Source organism: Brassica napus, chromosome A6 (genome assembly GCF_020379485.1).
Source record: "Brassica napus cultivar Da-Ae chromosome A6, Da-Ae, whole genome shotgun sequence".
NCBI lineage: Eukaryota > Viridiplantae > Streptophyta > Magnoliopsida > Brassicales > Brassicaceae > Brassica > Brassica napus.
The window spans coordinates 5,233,063-5,252,073 of NC_063439.1; the positions used below are offsets into that span (position 1 = coordinate 5,233,063).

At 34.7% G+C, this 19,011-nt stretch overlaps 4 protein-coding genes, 2 long non-coding RNA genes and 1 pseudogene across 9 annotated transcripts; 3 read left to right on the top strand and 4 right to left on the bottom strand.

Moving 5' to 3' along the window:
- Positions 1 to 563: 563 nt before the first annotated feature.
- Positions 564 to 1,349, bottom strand: LOC106374539 (phytosulfokines 1). The gene is made up of 2 exons (XM_013814542.3): positions 1,129 to 1,349; positions 564 to 884 (listed from the first exon to the last, which is right to left on the bottom strand). Exons 1-2 carry the CDS (start codon positions 1,255 to 1,257, stop codon positions 741 to 743), a joined length of 273 nt encoding a protein of 90 aa, XP_013669996.2. The 5' UTR covers positions 1,258 to 1,349; the 3' UTR covers positions 564 to 740.
- Positions 1,350 to 6,892: 5,543 nt separating this feature from the next.
- LOC125610197 lies at positions 6,893 to 7,603 on the bottom strand. The gene is made up of 2 exons (XR_007340226.1): positions 7,392 to 7,603; positions 6,893 to 7,139 (listed from the first exon to the last, which is right to left on the bottom strand). It is a non-coding gene; the product is annotated as an uncharacterized LOC125610197 (long non-coding RNA).
- A 74-nt stretch (positions 7,604 to 7,677) lies between these two features.
- LOC125610196 lies at positions 7,678 to 8,921 on the bottom strand. Its single transcript, XR_007340225.1, has 3 exons — positions 8,247 to 8,921; positions 8,091 to 8,165; positions 7,678 to 7,869 (listed from the first exon to the last, which is right to left on the bottom strand). It is a non-coding gene; the product is annotated as an uncharacterized LOC125610196 (long non-coding RNA).
- A 1,182-nt stretch (positions 8,922 to 10,103) lies between these two features.
- On the top strand, positions 10,104 to 12,086 carry LOC106376267 (F-box/FBD/LRR-repeat protein At1g13570). 2 transcript variants are annotated; one of them, XM_013816335.3, is made up of 4 exons: positions 10,104 to 10,248; positions 10,496 to 11,296; positions 11,356 to 11,514; positions 11,597 to 12,086. In XM_013816335.3, exons 2-4 carry the CDS (start codon positions 10,496 to 10,498, stop codon positions 11,885 to 11,887), a joined length of 1,251 nt encoding a protein of 416 aa, XP_013671789.2. In that variant the 5' UTR covers positions 10,104 to 10,248; the 3' UTR covers positions 11,888 to 12,086. The 2 variants fall into 2 exon arrangements, with proteins under 2 accessions (XP_013671789.2, XP_022576425.2); XM_022720704.2 differs by lacking the exon at positions 10,104 to 10,248 and adding an exon at positions 10,380 to 10,402.
- A 155-nt stretch (positions 12,087 to 12,241) lies between these two features.
- LOC106376268 (choline/ethanolaminephosphotransferase 1) lies at positions 12,242 to 15,782 on the top strand. Of its 3 annotated transcripts, none has more exons than XM_013816336.3 (19): positions 12,242 to 12,385; positions 12,537 to 12,687; positions 12,855 to 12,864; positions 12,959 to 13,009; positions 13,136 to 13,213; positions 13,308 to 13,383; positions 13,457 to 13,479; positions 13,572 to 13,672; positions 13,776 to 13,870; positions 14,028 to 14,096; positions 14,184 to 14,253; positions 14,480 to 14,543; positions 14,629 to 14,669; positions 14,757 to 14,841; positions 14,946 to 15,008; positions 15,113 to 15,171; positions 15,263 to 15,315; positions 15,400 to 15,472; positions 15,548 to 15,782. In XM_013816336.3, exons 2-19 carry the CDS (start codon positions 12,551 to 12,553, stop codon positions 15,567 to 15,569), a joined length of 1,170 nt encoding a protein of 389 aa, XP_013671790.2. In that variant the 5' UTR covers positions 12,242 to 12,385; positions 12,537 to 12,550; the 3' UTR covers positions 15,570 to 15,782. The 3 variants fall into 3 exon arrangements, with proteins under 3 accessions (XP_013671790.2, XP_048638202.1, XP_048638201.1); XM_048782245.1 differs by having other exon boundaries at positions 12,254 to 12,385; positions 12,540 to 12,687; XM_048782244.1 differs by having other exon boundaries at positions 12,285 to 12,385; positions 12,534 to 12,687.
- Positions 15,783 to 15,935: 153 nt separating this feature from the next.
- On the top strand, positions 15,936 to 17,512 carry LOC106376269. The gene is given in 5 exon segments (XM_048782243.1): positions 15,936 to 16,257; positions 16,330 to 16,441; positions 16,509 to 16,729; positions 16,732 to 16,757; positions 16,760 to 17,512. Coding segments are annotated over 5 exon segments (1,188 nt in total). The 5' UTR covers positions 15,936 to 16,025; the 3' UTR covers positions 17,357 to 17,512.
- Positions 17,513 to 18,996, bottom strand: LOC106376266 (annotated as a pseudogene).
- Positions 18,997 to 19,011: the final 15 nt, after the last annotated feature.

Here is a 19,011-nt window from a genome sequence, read left to right on the forward strand (position 1 = left end):
TAATTCTGTTCCAAACAGGCCACTTAAACTTTTTTTGTTGGTCATCTAGCCCAATTAAACTTGATGTGTTTTTTTTTTTGCTAAAATATTTTATATTAAATTGCATGAGAAACAAATAATTAACAAAGCCTAGTTTAGTGACAAATATCTTATAAAGAACGGAACCCAAAACCGTCAGCAGCTCAAAATATTAGAGCATGATTATTCATGAATTTTTAAGATGAGGTTCTTAGCAGAATATAAGAACTCGTCTCTAAACTTTTAACTAAAAAAAACTAAGAACCGGCTTTTAAATAAAAGTTTTAAGAGACGGTTCTTAATTTTTTTAGTTAAAAGTTAAGAGACGAGTTATTATATTCCGCTAAGAACCCACTCTAAAAACCTTCCAATAATCATGCTCTTACCTCACTAATTATTGCACTTGCTCAAATGAATAATTAGGAGGGAGAGAAAAAGAGTGATGATTTGAAGATGAAATAGTTGCATTCCGCCTTGACGGCAGTTGGATATTAGGAGACCCAAGATTAAACTTGATGTTGTCTTGACAAATTAAAATTCACAAATATTAAAATATATAGAGTTGGTATTGAAGGATAAATATAAGTTGACATTAACAGAAATCAAACAAAGATTAGAATAAAATAACAAAGAACATGATGAAGTCATGAGCAAATGGTCAAGGAGAGTTTGCTTATGCTTATAGCTTGTACTATATAAAAGACAGAGTTCTTGTTCTTGTTTCAAGGAGATGACTTTAAGTCTTGTGTATAGATGTAATCGGTGTGAGCAGCTACGGTTTTCTTAACAAGACATTCTTCTTCACTGTCCGAACTCTTGCACTGATCTACTCCATCTCCATCACCTTTTCTACTTCTTTCTTTCTCCTAGTTCCGAACAAAAAGACAAAGAAGTAAAACTACTCGAATCTATTCATTTATACAGTCAATGAATTTTAGATATCAAAAAGATCTTGACTTCTGATTTTAGGAGGAAGAAGAAGAAGAAGAAGAAGAAGAAGAAGAAGAAGAAGAAGAAATTGTTTTAAATTATTTTTTCTATAAATTATGCTTTTACCCAAAAAAAAAAAAAAGAAGAAAGAAGAAAACATGAGGGAATTGACGAACTTACTTGAGTGGAAGAGGGAGATAGTTTAGGAGGAGCAAAACCATCTTCTCTTGGAAGAACACTTGAGGCCATGCTTAGAAGCAGAACTAGAGTGAAGAAGATGATCAACGCTTTACTCTTAGTCTTCATCATTTCTTTTTGTCTTCCTCTTCTTCTCTCTTTGATATGAAGACTTTAAAATGTTCTTTTCACTTCCATCATGTACATAAATTTTAAATTATTAGATATACGGAGATATTTGACTTTATTTTATAATTAAATAATAAAGATGCGGCTGGATAGATTCCAGTGCGGGAGTAATACAATCTGTCTACTATTGAAATCATAAATGCTGTATAGAGAAATGGGCTTTTTCTGAAAAACAAGGAAAGGTCGATGAAGCAGAAATAGAGAGAGAAAGGGAAGTCAAACTTTGGCATCTTGGGGTCAACGCTTTCAATTCTCCTTGGAAACGTCACCTCTGCTTGTTTCAATGTGACCTTCAATATACCGAAACATCATGGACTTGTTTTTTAAATCCTAACCCAAACCATACTACTAGGCCTGCGACTTCGGTTTTCCAAAACCGAACCGAACCGAACCGTCAGTTTTCGGTTAACCGAAGTTTTAAAAAAAAATTCCGAAATAAACCGAATGAAATTTCGGTTCGGTTCGGTTCGGTTATCGGTTTATTTCGGTTTCTAATTTTATTTCTGAAAATAACCGAATTTTTAAATTTTCGGTTAATTTTGGTATAATTTTTTCAAAATATTCGGATATTTTCGGTTAAATTCGGTTATTTCTGTTAAGTCGGTTATTTTTGGATTATTCGGTTATTTTCGGTTCGGATTTTCGGTTATTTTCGGATATTTTCGGTTTTTTTTAATTTTTTTTTTTTGAAAATCAAAAAACCGAACCGAACCGAACCGAAAACCGAATTAATTTTCAAAACCATACCGAATTGAACCGAATTGAAAACCGAACCAAAAACCGGTTCGGTCCGGTTCGGACAAAAATCTCAGGCCTACATACTACTTTGAAAGTACGAAGCTGGACATAAGATTAATAGTAAGAAAACTAAAATAGTACTAACAAATAATAGCATAGCTTTAAAGCTTAAACCCAAAGAAGAAAATGAGAAAAGAAGGCTTAAGTAGTATAATCACCGACAAGCAAACATGTGTTGACAAAGCTTTAACGAGTGTGAAACACAATAATGAGACGAATCAATTAAGATTCAAATATTCTAATTCATCATCATCTTTTTCTTGTCTACTATAAGTTTCAATACTATATAACCATGTAATAATTATACAATTACTAGAGATTTTTCCGCGCTTCGCGCGGATTGTGTCCTATAAATTTATTTTATTTATAATATTATTTATCGGTTTTTTCTTTTACATTAACTTCTTGTTTTTCCAATATTAGTTTTTCTTAATTTAAATTTATATGTTTATAATTTTTCTTGTTGTAGATGAAGAATTATATATTTTATTGATGATTTTTTTGTATGTGACATAAACTTTTTGAAATTTTAAAATAATGTTATATATAGTACGATTAACACATTAAAGAAGAGAAACATATTCAGGCACATTTTACACAGGTTTTATATGCATAATTTTAAACATTATATATGTATATATTATAAGTTTGAAACATGTAAATGCTTTCTAAAGCTAAATACTTGTTCTGAGTTTACATAACTTATCGAAAGTTTTATCTCTTTTTAAATTCAAATCACAGAAAAAAATATCAAAAAGTCAGTATAGATGAGTTTTTTGGGCTTTTAAATCAACACTGAAAAATTACATGAATCAGATAACAACAGTTTTATAAACAACTGGATAAAATTTGACCGAGCCAAAGATTTTCACACAATATGTTCTTTCTTCTTCAAATTGCGAAGAGCCTATAGGCACAAGAAAAAAAATCATAATTTTTGTTTTCTCTTATATAACATTTTTTCTCCTTTACACACGGAGTTTATTACACTGTTATAAGCAATGGAGAACTCTATTCATATAAGATTCACATCTATGCATTTTGACAAAGAAGAATTTTAGCCATCTTTAGTTTCAGAATGGACCAACTTCAGTCATATACACTATATTTTCTCTATGATTCAAATCTTATGATTTTAATATATGTGCAGATTTTCATATGAAAAAGCACGCACGCCATCTATCATTCAACCTATTAGTTTTTCCAAAGTAAATACTATAATCCTCGTTTGGTTAGCTCCACAAATTAATTTCTTTGGATCAGTTTACTAAAAAATATAGATACTAATGTTAGAAAAGAATATAAACACTATCAACAACAAATATTGGCACAAGTTTGGATTTGCTGCTGAAGTTTGGATTTCTCCTCGGGCTGATCTACACTCTGTTGCAGCCTGGATCAATCAACCTCGCGTCAACGCAGATACGCATGCTACTCCAGTCATCAAGCTCTATTTTCAGTCAGCCATCTACCTGCTGTGGAAAGAGCGTAATGCTCGTGTGTTCACTGCTGTCTCCTCACCTTCATCAGTCATCCTTGCCTTTCTCGACCGTATGATGCGTGACCGTCTCCTCTCTTACCTGGAAAGTTCTTCTTTCTCCTCTTCTCTACTTCTTTTTATCTTTTGTATAAGACTTCCTTAAGGCTTTTTTTACTTTGAGTTGTTGTTGATTGTTTTTGTTTCCTTGATGTAATAAGTTGTTTAAAAACAATAGTGTAACCTTTCAAAAATTGATAATCTTAGCATCTTACCAAAAAAACAACAAATATTGACTTATTTATGTGAATCTGTATTTTATTTTAAATCTTTGTAGTGAACGAAGAAAGCACCATAATTTGTACAACAAATTTTCTTAGATTTACGTCATCATACTCACCATTTTACCATTTTAATTACATAATTTTAGATGAGCTTCTTCACCTTTTCCGATTATTTTTGCTTTATTTATAACTACAATATAAAGTTATAAACTATATATATTGTAAATTAATAATTTATTTATCCTTGAAGTCTAACGATTAAAAATAGAACATAATTCAATATAGATATATGATTCTATTAGTAAATTAGTAGTTACAAATTTGAAATTTTTAGAAATATCAAAAGTTGTATGTTAGTTAATTATCTTATAAATAACATTTATTTCTAATTTTTTTTGGATGAGAATATTTTGGCTGAGGTGGATAGTCTCAAAAGCTTTGAATTTAGTCCCTTTTATATAGTAGGATGTTTGCATTTAACATAACTAAATCAGTTAAGAAAAAAAAAAGCAAATCACTATTCGAATAGAAACGAATCATTAATTTATTTATCTATACAAATTTGTTGAGTGACAGACAATAGATCATAAAACAAACTACAATAATACGCAAAACTGTTTTTATTTTTTGCCCATTCATAAGCTTAATAAAACTCGATATCAAAGATCAAACATAACTCGACTATTGAAGTGGGGAAAATGTCTAAATATAATGGAGCTGAAGGAATAATTGCAAGCTTTTCATTCATTCTTTTCGTGTTGTCTTGGATCCTATGGAGCACAAGGTTTCTATATAGCCAATATCCCTTTACAGTTTTTTTTCTCTCCTTATAATACATGTTTTATTGCAGATTTGCAGCTATGAAGTAGTTTTAGAACTGGATAAGGACAAGCACCCGGTTGAAGGACCAATTTACTACTACATATATATTGGTGGGTTTTGATGTATATAATGCTTGTGAAACAAATACAAGATAGATGCAAGCTTAGTGAAGATGTCAGATCCGGTAAGCTTAGTTTATAATGATAAGACTATGTTTTTTCTTCATCATCCAAACCAAGAAGAGATATTCAGTGTTGTCTTTTTCTTTTGTAGATTCTGAAGGTGAAGATGAGCACGAGGATAGATGACAAAGGTACTTAACAAAAATATCAGATTATTTTGTTAAACTGTACATTGAACAGATTCAATAACTGTATTGTATTTTGTATATTTGTATTCACTTATAGTTATGGATCACTTTTAGTATCAACTAGAGATTCTCACCGCGCTATGCGCGGTTTATTTATTTTAAAATTTTATAATTTTATGTATATATGAGTTATTGCATTTTATATTATATTATATTTTTCCGTACAAAAAAAGAAATTATATTATATTTTAAAATTTTTTATAATTAATTTAAAAATTTTGTGTTATTTTTGTCGGTAGTTTATATCATCTTAACTGAAAAGATCTAAACTATCTCATAGATAAATAAATTAGAAGAAAACAATTCTCAAATGATGCACTTACACTTGTGTTATAGATTAAGTTTTTAATGTGAAATCAATTTTTTGAATTCTATTTTTTATGTCAGTATAAATAGTTTAATTTGTTTGTTTTAAATTATCTAATTTCATTATGTTATATTTGTTTATTATCCGGTTATTTTATATTATGTTTTTGTTAGACTATGCAAGTGTATATATTTTAAGTTTATCATTTTTTTTTATATTGAAATATTTGGTTTTAGTTATTTTTTGTCAAATATTTTTTAATCGATAATCTATTTTAACTATTATATTTTTGGCTTTGTGTTTATGTGATTAATGAAAACATAACCGTATTAATTTTTATGCGGTCTGCCATTTTGTCGATCATTTTATAAATTAAAAAATAGAAGCGAAAGTAATATGTTTCATTAGTGTTTTCTATTTGATTTATTTGGAAATCTCTTTATTTCCTCCTCATGTGGTTCTATATATGTAAATTGTAAATGTTTTAACTATACTAATTTGTATAAATTTTATTTAATATGTTCTATATATGTTGACTTTATGATTGTGCAAGTCGGTTGGTTTAAATATTCGAATGAATACAATATTCTTAGATTTTACTTAATATCATGAATACAAAATTTCCTTTTATAGTGATGATATTAGATTTGTGTGATCGTCGCAGATGAATCATTTTTTTTTTGCGGTAAGATCTTTCTTACTTTTTCTTTAAGTGTTCACCTTTTTTTTGGAGTTTTCATTTGTTGATGTTCTTTCGATAATCGTTGCACTATAACATTGGTCTTAGGTAACTGAAAATCAGATAGATTTATCAATATATAAGTCAGAAATTTATGGACGTAGATGATATTATATAAGTGGTGTCCATTACGTACTTTATTATAATACCAAAATAGCAGTGTAACATAAGTTAAATGCTAAGCATTAGACATACTAATTTATTTTGCTATTACTTTGTTAGGACCCCCATTATCATTTAACATAATAATTTCCTATTATCATGAACATTAGTACATTACTTTGTCCATGTCCATATTTGGATTCATTCAACGTATTCCTCATTAATTAATTTGACAATGAATGTTTTTCCATTCAGAATATTTTGCGGTAAGATCTTTCTTACCAAAAAAAAAAAACTCTCCGTCTCCCATATTAGACAATGAAAACCGTAAATTCACCTCAAATTCTATAAATTAGAGATGGTTGAGAGTAGGATGAATCTAAACAGATTCTCTCAGTTTATCTTCTATCTCAAACCAAACACTCGTCCATTATCATTTAACATAATAATTTTCCATTATTAACAAAAATCTGATAAATTTCAGGAAAATAAACTAACATATTTGTTTCTCTATTCCTTCAGCAATAAGTGGCTGCTATGAGTGTGAAAAGAAAACATGAATTTCAGTCATATTTTTTTTACTGATTTGTGTTCAAATTTTTTTTCCAATGACTTTCAATATTACTTTTAGCGACAATGAGTAAATGAGAATTTAACCTCTTCTGCAAGTAACCTACCATACCAGAAAATAATCTTTATGCAATCAAGAAAATCTGCAGACTGATGTTCAAAAAAACAAAAAAAAATCTGCAGAAATATCTTATGTCTCAGTGGCACATTCTTTTCTATCATTTAAGTATGGAAAATTATCAATCAAAGTTGAGACTTCTCGGTTTTAAAAATGTGGAGACTCTTCACAATGTGGTCAACCCAAGTTTTAAACAAAGAGCGTGTGGTTATTCTCCCTCTTTTGCCCACTGGATCACCTGCAAAACAGGGTAAATAGGCATGTTATAAAAATAGAATATAACATTTTCTTAACAATCTCAAGCTTCATTAGAGAGTTTGGCTCTAAATCTTCTCTTACAACTGTTGTTGTTTCTCTGTTGCTGGACATCTCCATAACCCACTAAACAATGTTTTTCAAATCATTTTTTTAGGATCCGTGTGTTTAAAAATCAAAACAGACAACACAAAAAAGATTTGAGCACGTATCTATGAGATTAACTACTAATTACCTTGGGTTGAAAAAATCCATCACTCTAGGGAAATTGTGTTTCTGAGACTCTAGGCTTGGCAAAAGAATATTATCATGACAGAAGTCTCTACTCTGAGCAAGCTATTGCGTAAAGAGACTGCATAACGCGAATGAGAAGCTAAAGGGCTTGCCATTGATGTTTCTAACCCGAGAAACCAATGTTAAGTCGCCATATATGGCAAGTGAAACCTTAAGACGGAACTTAAAACTGCATAGGGAAACACACACACACACACATACATTAGTATCTGTAAAGAGAAAGAAGATAAAAGGCAAATGATGATGCTTTCTAACCTGTGAGGCCATTGCTTTAAGTCCTCTTCTGATGATTTGAGAAGAAGATCAACAAATGATTTTCCAAAGGACTCGTTTGAGGCAAGGGGAGGTGGGTTCTCATCGATGAGCCAGATTTTGTTCCTTGCAAACCCATGTTGATCAAGTGATCCACAATCTCCAAACTTCAAACACACACACACACACAAACAACTCAATTACAATGTTCAAATCAAACAATGAGAAATCTGAGGATAAAGTTACTTGAGGATAACAAATCTGTATCCCTCTACGCATTGATTTTGGGTGTTTGAAGAGAACGTACACAATTTCACATTTTGTTAAAAATCAGATCTTTATTATTCTTCCTTCTTTGATGGGGTTATGGTCTATACAATTAAGATACCTTGTTGCTAGTGAAAAGAAGCTCCTTGCCCTGGTAATTCCTCCACGAAATCACTTGTCCTCCATGTAAACTAATCTGCAAAATAAAAACCCACAACACATAAACGAAAGGGTCTAATCTGAGAGAGAGAGGTAAGAAGAAGAAGAAAGTTGAAACCTTTGCAGAAGCGCTGTGAGGGTTTCAGAGAAGGACTTGGTCAATGCCATTCCAATCTTTGGTAATCTCAGTAGTTGCGCTTTATCATCTCCACTTTGGTGAGAACATTGTTGCTACAGATGTTTGGTTTCGTTTTACCACTATAAAAGGATTGAAGAACAGAACTTAATGATCTAGACTGGTTGTGATGATAAATACAGAGAAGAAACGGAGATTGCAGGGAATGGAAACGCCAGACTCTACGTCGAAGAAGATTAGGTTTAGAGAGGTAGGCTTCACACGGGTCATGGTTAACTATTTTTAAAACCAAACGAAAGCCCATTTTCTCTTCAGTCTACAAAAGCGGTAGTGACATGGCAGTCAAAAGCATTTTTATTGGTTGATTTTTTAATTTGACGTGGATGCCTTTAGAGGGCTTGATATCTTACTTTTAGTATTGTAAGATAACTGATTCATCATAATATATCAAGTATATTCATGTTCTCACTGTCTTATTCATCAGTCATCACTTACTTCATACAAGTGTGAAGTACTGAAGTGTCTGTAAGCATAATTTTAAAAAAAAAATTTGTATGAAAAGCTCCAAATTATCTATAAGTGAAGACTCCAAGCAAAACGATCCATGAAAAGTTTTTATGTACTTATACTAACTGATCCAATCAAATAGAATCTTAGAGAAACTATCCCCCTCATATAATATGACAAACCGATCGGCCTCAAGCCCATGCTTCCAGAATGTGTCTGTAAAGTCCATGTGTTTTGTGCATGTCATTAGACCCCCAATACAAGTCATTAGACTACAATACAAGTCCCAATCACACTTCTTAATTCACAAAAATATTAATGTAAATGTAACGCGATCTTTGAAGCGAAATATGTTTGCAGATTCTGCACTAGTTTCTGGTTTTTGATTTTCCAAAAACCACTTTTTATCCAATCATGATTTTGACAAAATAGATTTCCTATTTTTTAGGGAATCTGGTTTTTGCTTCCTTTAACTCTTTCCTTCTCAAAAACCAAAATCACTATTTTATTGGATTCTCCTTATGAAAAGCTACGTACAAAAACAAAAAAATGATTTTTTTCTTTTATTTTCTGTTAACTAATTTTAGCTAAATTTTTTTGGTCAAAATTTTTAGATAAAGCAAAGCAAACGTAAACCATAAATAATGTATCCAAGTGTCGAGTTTTAGGAAGCTTGCTGATCATACACATTTCATTTCTATTTTTAATTATATGATTAATAATTTTATTTGATTAATATTTAGTTATATAATTTATCTATTTTAAAATTTCATTTTTTTTGTTTTTTTATACATTTTATTCATTAAGGGTATAAACGATATTAACCACCCTAACTTTTAACGTGAGAGCTCAATTCTGAAAATTTACTTCGCAAATAATAGTATAGATAAATAAATAAATAAAATAAATATATATATATATTATATATATATATATAATATAGTTATGGTTATTTTTATTTAAAAAATTATGGATGTACACATTTTACTTTTTGTTTTTAAAATATTTTTTTAATTATGTATGCTTTGATGATAGTATTTTATTTTTTATTTTTCAATAATAGATATTTTACTATCATAACATTTAAAATTTATTATTTTTAAAAGCAAAAACCAGAAACTAAAAACCAAAAACCAAAAACCAAAAACCAAAATCAAAACCACCAATCAAGTTTTTCAAAAAACCAAAATCTACTGCAAAATCAAAAACCAAAAATCAAAAACCAAAAACTAAAAACCAAAAATCAAAAGCCATAAACCAAAAACCAAAATCTAGAATCTAACAAAACAATCTTCGTCTTTAGGCCAATTTTTTTTTTTAAAACGCTGCTTTAAATTGCAAAAAAAAAAAAAAAAAAAGGTAAAAGCCATGACGAGAGCAAAAAGTTGAGATCCTTTGGGTGCTCCCCTATCTGAACTTCACCGATCAACGACCTTTACCAACCACCGCTCCAGAATAAACCCAGAAGACAAAAAAGGTTCGTCTTTTCCTTTCTGGGTTTGATCAATTTCGTGTTTTTTGGTGTTACATTGCAATCTATGCATGTTCCGTGGATCAAAAGGTGGAGTCTTTATCTTCTCAATATTCTCTTCTGAATCGGATTTGATTTAAAGTTTGCAACTTTCCTCTAGGTTGAAGTTAAATGCAACGACTTTTTCGTTTTTGTGTGTTGTGTGTTTGTGTGTTGATGGCTTGATGTGATGAGCATTGGTTTTGGTTTTTAGATGGGTGAATCTCCTGATCTCATAAGCGATCTACCTCAGAGCATACTCGAGAACATCCTCACTCACCTCTCCATCAGAGACGCGATCAGAACCAGCCTCCTATCCACCAAATGGAGATACAAATGGTCAACACTCACCGACCTCGCCTTCGACGAGAAATGCGTCTCCCCTTCAACCGACCGGGCCCTTGTCGAGACCAATCTCGTCAGATTCATAACCGGTGTCCTCCTCCTCCACCAAGGACCCATCCACAAGTTCCACCTCTCCACCTCCTTCCTGCAATGCCGCCCCGACATCGACCAGTGGCTCCTCTTCCTCTCCAGGAACGGGATCAAGGAGCTCGTCCTCGAGCTAGGAGAAGGAGAGTTCAGAGTCCCTTCTTGTCTCTTCCAATGTCTGAAACTCACGCGTCTGGAGCTTTGCCACTGCGAGTTCGACCCTCCAAAGTCTTTCAACGGCTTCTCCTCTCTCAAGTCTCTTACCCTCCACCAGATCCTAGTCTCCCCCGAGGCCATTGAGAGTTTGATCTCCGGATGTCCGCTTCTCGAGTTCTTGTCTTTGTCTTACTTCGACAGCTTGGTGCTGAGCATATCGGCTCCGAATCTCATGTACTTGTATCTAGACGGTGAGTTCAAGGATATTTTCCTGGAGAACACGCCGAAGCTGGTGGCGATATCGGTTTCTATGTATATGCATGAGGATGTTGCTGACTTTGAGCAGAGTTCGGATTATAATCTTGTTAAGTTCCTTGGTGGTGTGCCTCTTCTTGAGAAGCTTGTTGGTTATATCTACTTCACTAAGGTAAAACACTTTTGCTTTCAATCCTAATAGTGTTACATATTTATAACTTTGGGTTTCAGTATTTGAGCGTAGGAGATGACCCGGGAAGGCTTCCGATTACTTACATTCATCTCAAGACTATAGAACTTTACCAAGTGAGTTTTGAAGATGCTAATGAGGTACTTGTACTTCTTCGTTTGGTCACTCACTCTCCTAACCTCAAAGAGCTCAAAGTTTCGGTATGTTTAACTCTCTCTCTCTTTTCAAAGTTTTGTTAATGTGACCATCATCATCATCATCTTTGTTTTGGATTGTTATTAGGCTTCACCGATCCAGCTGTTTCCTCTAGAAGAAGAAAGTTTCGACCTTTTCGAAAGAGACTACTTCGAGTACAAACTCCCGAGGCTAGAAACGGTGAGGATGACAGACGTTTCCGGGATAAGGAATGAGTTGGAGTTTATAAGATTCTTGATGGGAACTTCACCAGTTCTGGAGACGGTCATTGTAACATCGAGTTTGTCAGATAAAGATGCGAGGATGGAGATGGTTGTGGAACTGCTCAGGTTCCCGCGTGTTTCTCCTCGAGCTCAGTTACTCTTCCTTCAAGATTGAGTCTCTGTTTAACTCTCTCTCTCTCTCTCTCTCTCTCTCTCTGTATGTTCATTTGCCCAATAAAGGGTTTTGAAAATAATTAGATGGATTTAATGTAGTCTGACCAAAGATGGATGATAAAAAAAAAGAGTTAATAATGGTTGCAGAGACTTTGTTATACAGTTCAAATCATAATAGCAAAAAAATCAAACTTCATTGATGTTTATTACAGCAAGATAGTGAAGGTACTAAAGTTTGTATATATAGAAAGACATTTTTAAAACAAGAAAAAAAGGAAAGAAATATCGTAAGACGCGTGTGGGAAACGCGGAGGAAACGCAAAAGCCCTCTCTGGTCAGTGGTCCCCTCTCTGTCTTGCTTCGCCGTGTTCTTATAGGGCCAAAGAGTTCGGGTGAGTGACAGACATCTCACCGCTCTCTTTCCTCTCTTTCTTTCGGACACAGAAACTCAAAAGGCTTGTCCTTTTAACTTTGCCTGCTACTAACCAACGGAACCGTAGTAAGCACTTGTGTCTTCACCGTTTCGTTCTTTCTTGATTTTAGCGTTTAGAGAGTCTGGAAATTGGGAGTGAGACCCTCAAAGATCCATGCTTTAACGTATTTTGGCTGGAAATTGAGGATATGTTGTTTTTTTATTTCTGTGTCTGCAGTAGATTGGAGAAAGATGGGGTACATAGGAGCACATGGTGTGGCAGCACTTCATAGGTACAAATACAGTGGAGTGGATCACTCTTATCTTGCCAAATACGTCCTTCAACCTTTTTGGACTCGTTTTGTCAAAGTCTTCCCTCTCTGGATGCCGTAAGTTTATAATTCTCTTTTTCATTTGGTATTGTTAAAAAGTATTGCTTTTGGTTATAGTTTTACTTGATGTGGTTAAATTAGAAAGCTGACTTTTGTTTGTTTACTCTGCTTGTCTTTTCATGTGGTGTTCTCTCTCGCTGTTACTGCACTTTGACCATATCCAGACCAAACATGGTATACAAGGGATTTTTGTTTCTCTGATTTGCTCTATGTGGTGGTATCGTCATTACTTTTTGAGTTAAAACTTCTGGGTTTTGTGTGTTTGCAGATAACGCTTATGGGGTTCGTGTTTCTAGTCACATCTTCTCTGCTAGGCTACGTGAGTGATTTAATGTCTTGTTCTTTAGTCTCGTTAAGCATTTGGTCTTTTTTTGGTCGGTGAAAAAAATGTTGGCGTTAAGCATATAGATTTGACTTTAAAGACATTTTTCTTTACATGTCTCAGATATATTCACCACAGTTGGATTCTCCTCCTCCACGATGGGTTCACTTCGCACATGGTTTACTTCTATTCTTGTATCAGGTCTCCTTTCTTCAAAAGTCTAACTTTCGTTTCTATCTGCTTGTGTATGTGTTTTATATCCTTTTTTTCCTGACACCTTTTGAGATTTTATTAGACATTTGATGCGGTTGATGGGAAGCAAGCAAGAAGGACAAATTCCTCTAGCCCCTTAGGAGAGCTCTTCGATCATGGTGATTTGTTTTTCTTATTTGATTTTTTGTCTTCGGTTCTCTAGATTTTGCTGACATGTGTTCTATTTGGCAGGTTGTGATGCACTTGCTTGTGCGGTATGTACCTAACTATCCTATTTATCTTCTTTTCTTCTACTACTTCGTACTTGTCCTGGAATCGATGTTAAAAGTTTTAACAATGAAAACAGTTTGAAGCCATGGCATTTGGAAGCACTGCAATGTGTGGAAGAGATACTTTTTGGTTCTGGGTTATTTCAGCTATTCCCTTCTATGGAGCTACATGGGAGCAGTAAGTCCTGCTTCTAACTCACTGCTTATGTCTCATAACACATTAATACTTGTAGAATATTGATAAGATCCGTTCTAAGACTTTTTACTCAACACTTGTCTAGCTATTTCACCAACACACTTATTCTTCCGGTCATCAATGGACCTACAGAGGGTCTTGCACTTATATTCGTCAGCCACTTCTTCACAGCCATTGTCGGTATGCTTCTTTCTTGTCTGCAACCCTTGAAAACTTCACTGAAGTTCATATGTCTGGCCTATCTTTAAGCATTTCATTTCAGACCAATGTCTTTCTATAGTTGATCTTGGTCTTGACTTCCATTATTTATCTTCTTTTTTTTATTATTGTGTAAAAGGTGCTGAATGGTGGGCTCAGCAATTGGGGCAGTCCATACCATTGTTTAGTTGGGTGCCATTTGTTAATGGTAAACATATATATTTCTATTGTTTTTTCCTCCATTTTTTTCTTGTACCGTTGCTCTCTTGATTAAACTTTAAGTTCTCTGTTATAGCGATCCAAACTTCCAGAGCAGTCCTATATATGATGATCGCTTTTGCCGTTATACCAACAGTCGCATTCAAGTGAGTCTTCCTAACTTGAACAGTGTATGTGTTAAGTGCAATAGGAAGTAAGTTGTCATCAATAATACTCAATTGTAATGAAATAGGTGAAAGATTTAAATAAAGAACAGTTTTCTCGTCACATGATTCATTGTTTGTTTCCCAAAGATGAAAAATAGTATTCCTTTGTGATAGATTTAAGATAAGCTGATAAGTTCCTACTCGCTAAGCTGGTTGCGTTTTGCAGTGTGTCAAATGTCTACAAAGTTGTTCAATCAAGAAAAGGGAGCATGCTGTTAGCATTAGCTATGGTAATAATCTCCAAACCTGTTGATTTAGAAATATACCGTTTTAAAACTGTAGAGAACTAATGTGCCGTTTGATTCTTTGATGCAGCTGTATCCTTTCGTGGTTCTTCTTGGAGGTGTTTTGATATGGTAGGTCTTGTTTTATGCTCATCCGAAAAGGACTCGCGATCTTTCTCTCCTTGGTTGTTGAAACTTGTTTGGATTTGTTTTCTACAGGGATTACTTGTCTCCAATCAATCTCATAGAAACATACCCTCACTTGGTTGTACTTGGAACTGGGCTTGCATTTGGATTTCTAGTGGTAAGTCTTGATCTCTTGGTTACTGATCAATGCTACTCACTAATCACTATCATTCCAAAAAGTTGTAACTCAAAAGGTTTTTATGTTTTTTTTATTTTTCTCAGGGAAGAATGATTCTTGCTCACTTGTGTGATGAGCCGAAAGGACTGAAAACAAACATGTGCTTGGTAAATCCGATAACTTATTTCTCGCCACCTTCTCCAACCTTTACTGGTTACGGAAAATGTAAACCTTAATGTTATGTTTTTTTTTTTCAAATCTAAAAATGCAGTCTCTAGTCTATCTTCCCTTTGCACTTGCAAACGCTTTAACCGCAAGATTGAATGATGGGTATCTTTCTTTATTCATCTTTACATTCTTCTGCAGAAACATCCATCGGTTTCTTTTGTCTTTATAAAACTGGCAAACTTGTGTCTTTCAGGGTTCCTCTAGTTGATGAGTTATGGGTTCTCCTTGGCTACTGTATATTCACAGGTTTGCTCCTAAAACAAATAAAACCTCTACTTAGCTCTAGCTCTTTGTTCTTCTCTTCACTAACGTTGTCTTGGTTGAAAACAGTGTCATTATACTTGCACTTCGCCACATCTGTCATCCATGAGATCACTACTGCTCTTGGAATCTACTGTTTCAGGTGAAGTTTTTGATCAAAATCTATGAGCAAGCTTCTCGTTTATAAATTAATGTTTTTGTATCGTGTTGTCCACAGGATCACGCGTAAAGAAGCTTGAAGAAGAAACCTCAAGGGTGCTGTTTTCTGTGTGGACCGTTGGATCAATACGGCGAATGATCAAATATGGTTTAGATCAGTGATGTATTTTCTTCTTATTCATTATCGTATTTTGTTTGATCAGGATAGGTAGAACTTTTGTATAATGTTTATGCATGTTGAACAAAAATATGAAAAACTATTTTATAAAAGCTGGCTTGAGTCTCGAATTTTCGATGATGTTAGCTTCCATCGATCAGTGTGATTTGTTTACAGTTAAATTTGTTATTATAGTTCGTACATTCAAATCAAATATTATGTCTTCGTGGAGAGATCAACCACATGAGATTCTGACAAATGTTTAAGTCAAACCTCAGATTTGGTCAGAGATTATATCTATAAACAATAGCTTAGTAAACTTCCTGGCACGTTCGTGTGATCCTTTGTTTATATAAACGATGAGATAAGATAGATCTTGATGGGTAACAAAGAATCAAAAGAAGAGATGTATGTTACTAAGCGTTTGACTGAATACCAGAGAAACCCATCTGAGCTAACGTTGCAAGCAGAAGGTCCAAACTCAGGCGTGTTGGTGATCCAAGACGAAGAGTCACAGCCCAAGTGTTGCTTCGGAAAATGTTTTGACTGTGATCTCAACGGTCTGCCGTTTCCTCAGAACGCAAGAGTCACCGTCAAGTACCAAATAGGAAGTTAGTTTACTTTTCTGTTAATTGCTCAAACTTGTGTTCTGTTTTGGTATCTGAACTCTTGTTTCAATATAGGTGGAGATGACAGGATTGTCCTGCTTGACTCGGTCGCTTTCGTTCCTGTTCTTCATCAACCTCCTTCCTCCAATCTTTACTACGTTATAAGGCGAAGCGGGAAACACACGGGGTAATGAATCTATTGCCTGACTATGCAAGTTTAAAACCGTTAACCTTTGTTGTTTTTAAATGTGTAGAGAAGCATGTGTTAGTGCAAAAGAAGGAGACAGGGCTCCTTGTTGCTTTTGCTTTTCTTACATCCCCAACGCTACTCCAAGGCCTCTAGATCCTTATGACACATACCAACAGTTTGAGATCCATCAAAGAGGCTCATCAACTCGTAAGTTCTTCGCCACATCCGTTGCTTCAGACGGCATACCACCCCGGTTCCTTAGGAGGAAAGGCTGGACGGTTCCTTTCTGTCTTCTGAAGACTTTGGTTTGGTTGTGATGATGCAAAGGGCGTTTACGTAGTAGATGCAAAGCTTCGTTACGAGCTTCCTGATTTTGACAAGAGCGGTGTTGTAGTTGGGAAATGGTATGTTCCCTTCTTGTTTGTTAAGGAAGGAGATGCAAAAGATCAGATGAAGAAGTCTATGTATTACTGCATGACCCTTCACCAAAGATTTGAAGAGGTTTTCTTGTGTGAAAACGTTGAGAACAAACAGTTTGAAGCTGTGGTTGATGTGGAGGTGGAAATAGAAGTGGTTAAGCTTGGAGGAGGGGAGATTGCAAGAGAGGCAAAAGGGTTGTGGTTTCAGATTAGTTTTTCAGTTGGTTTAGTGTCTCAGGGACCGAGAGGAGAGAAGATAGGTCTTGGCTCTGTGGTCTTGGAGCAGATGAAATGGGAAGAGGAGAGGTTTGGCTGGTCTAATATAAGGTCTAACATAAAGAGATCAGAGAGGTTTGAAGGCGGTGGACCGTATTGGAAGAGTTACCGATGTTATCTGTTGGTAGAGAGCTTTGAGTTGAGGAGAAATGATGGTAGCTTGGTGTTGACATATGAGTTTAAACATGTTGATAAGTTGAAGAGCAAGTGGAATTGAGTTTCTTTGTGTGTGTTATGTGTGCAACTTCTGGTTTGTTCATTTGATGTAATCTTTATGAAAATTTCATGTGTTATAAGACTTGAAGCTCTCTACATATCTGTAAAAACTGAAAGGCTAAGCAGACTGAACAAGATCATAAATAAAGAAAATTAAAACAAGAAATGATCTTACATCTTTGCATCTCTTCAAAGAAGATGGAAACTGAAACTTGTTCTCACTAAAAGTTTTCTGGAGAGAATACCCAAAAAAAAAAAAGAAAAACCAATATTCCAATGTAGTAAAAAAACGAAATTACAAAAGACCAAAACCTCTCTCTCTCTCTACAACTAAAAGCAAACCTTAGGAAGAAGAACTCTTTTGCTTTTGCATCCCAATCTCTTCCAAACGTTTCCATGTGGCCTGGCGTTTCGCTTCGACTTCAGCTTCTTTTGACTTCACTTCTCTGAACTTGGCAAGACATTCCTTGAAGAACTCTGGATCGTTGTCATTAAATATCTTCTGCACGTTCAGCGTCAAGCTATGAACAGCTTGGTTCCAATGCTTCTGAGTGTTTCTCTCCAGTGCAGGGAGGGAAAAATGATAGGAAGATAAACTTTACAGTTCTGCTTTATTAGATTCTCGATATGATCATTGTTCCATAAGAACAAAGCTCTTTCCGCAACCTGCACAACAACATCAAGCAAGAAAAAGACTCAACCAGACAATAACACATTCAATCTCATCATCCAAGAACCAGCAAACCTCAAAACGCAACTGGAAAGAAACATATTAGATGGTTACCTGAAAATGGAGACTGTTCAAACACCTAGCAACTCGGCGAAACAACGGGACCATACACCGTTGGAACTCAGGTGGCTGAGTCGCTTCCAACACTTCCTCTAGCTCGTTTAGAAACATGACTTCCTTAGAACTATTCGTCACAGGCCAAGACTTCAACAGTCCCCTTATAACCGTGTCAGCGAGTTTGCAATCTTTCTCCACAAACTGAGTGATACAATAAGACAGCTGCTGGTGATACATCTGCAAGCATTTCGGTTTGTGGAGAGGTATCAAAGCCCGAACAAGAAACACTTTGTGCTCTTCCTTAAGCGGCAGAGCAAACCCGTTGATGATACTCCCCAAAATCTCAAGAAACTCAGCAATCCCGTTGTGTTTCTCAGTCTCAAACACAAACCTGTAGAAGACATTGTTTATGGATTTCCTGATGAAAGGACGGTGAACCATGAATTTACCATAGACACGGTGAAGAACCGTTTTGAGACAGTCTCTTTCTCGAGGATCCTCTGAATCAAACAGATCAAGCAACCGCGTGACGAAAGACTGGTCAATGTACTTCTTAGCCAGCTTAGTCTCGGTGTCAGGGGAAAGCAATAAAACCTCAAGAGAAGCTCATAGACAAGCTGCAAGTGAGGCCAAGAAGGATCCATAGAAGGCTCTTCCTCTTCCAAATCCAACGCATCAATAACTTTATTCTCACGCGGCTGAGGATTCAAAGTTCTGAATATGTTAACAGACACCATCCTAACCGCTTCTTGGATAACACTCTCGCTAAACTTCCCGTTAGCAGTGGCCACGTAATCCACAAGCTCAAGCAGCGTCTGCCGCTTAATCTCCTTCTCCTTAACGTTCTTGGAGGGTCAGAGAAATCAAAC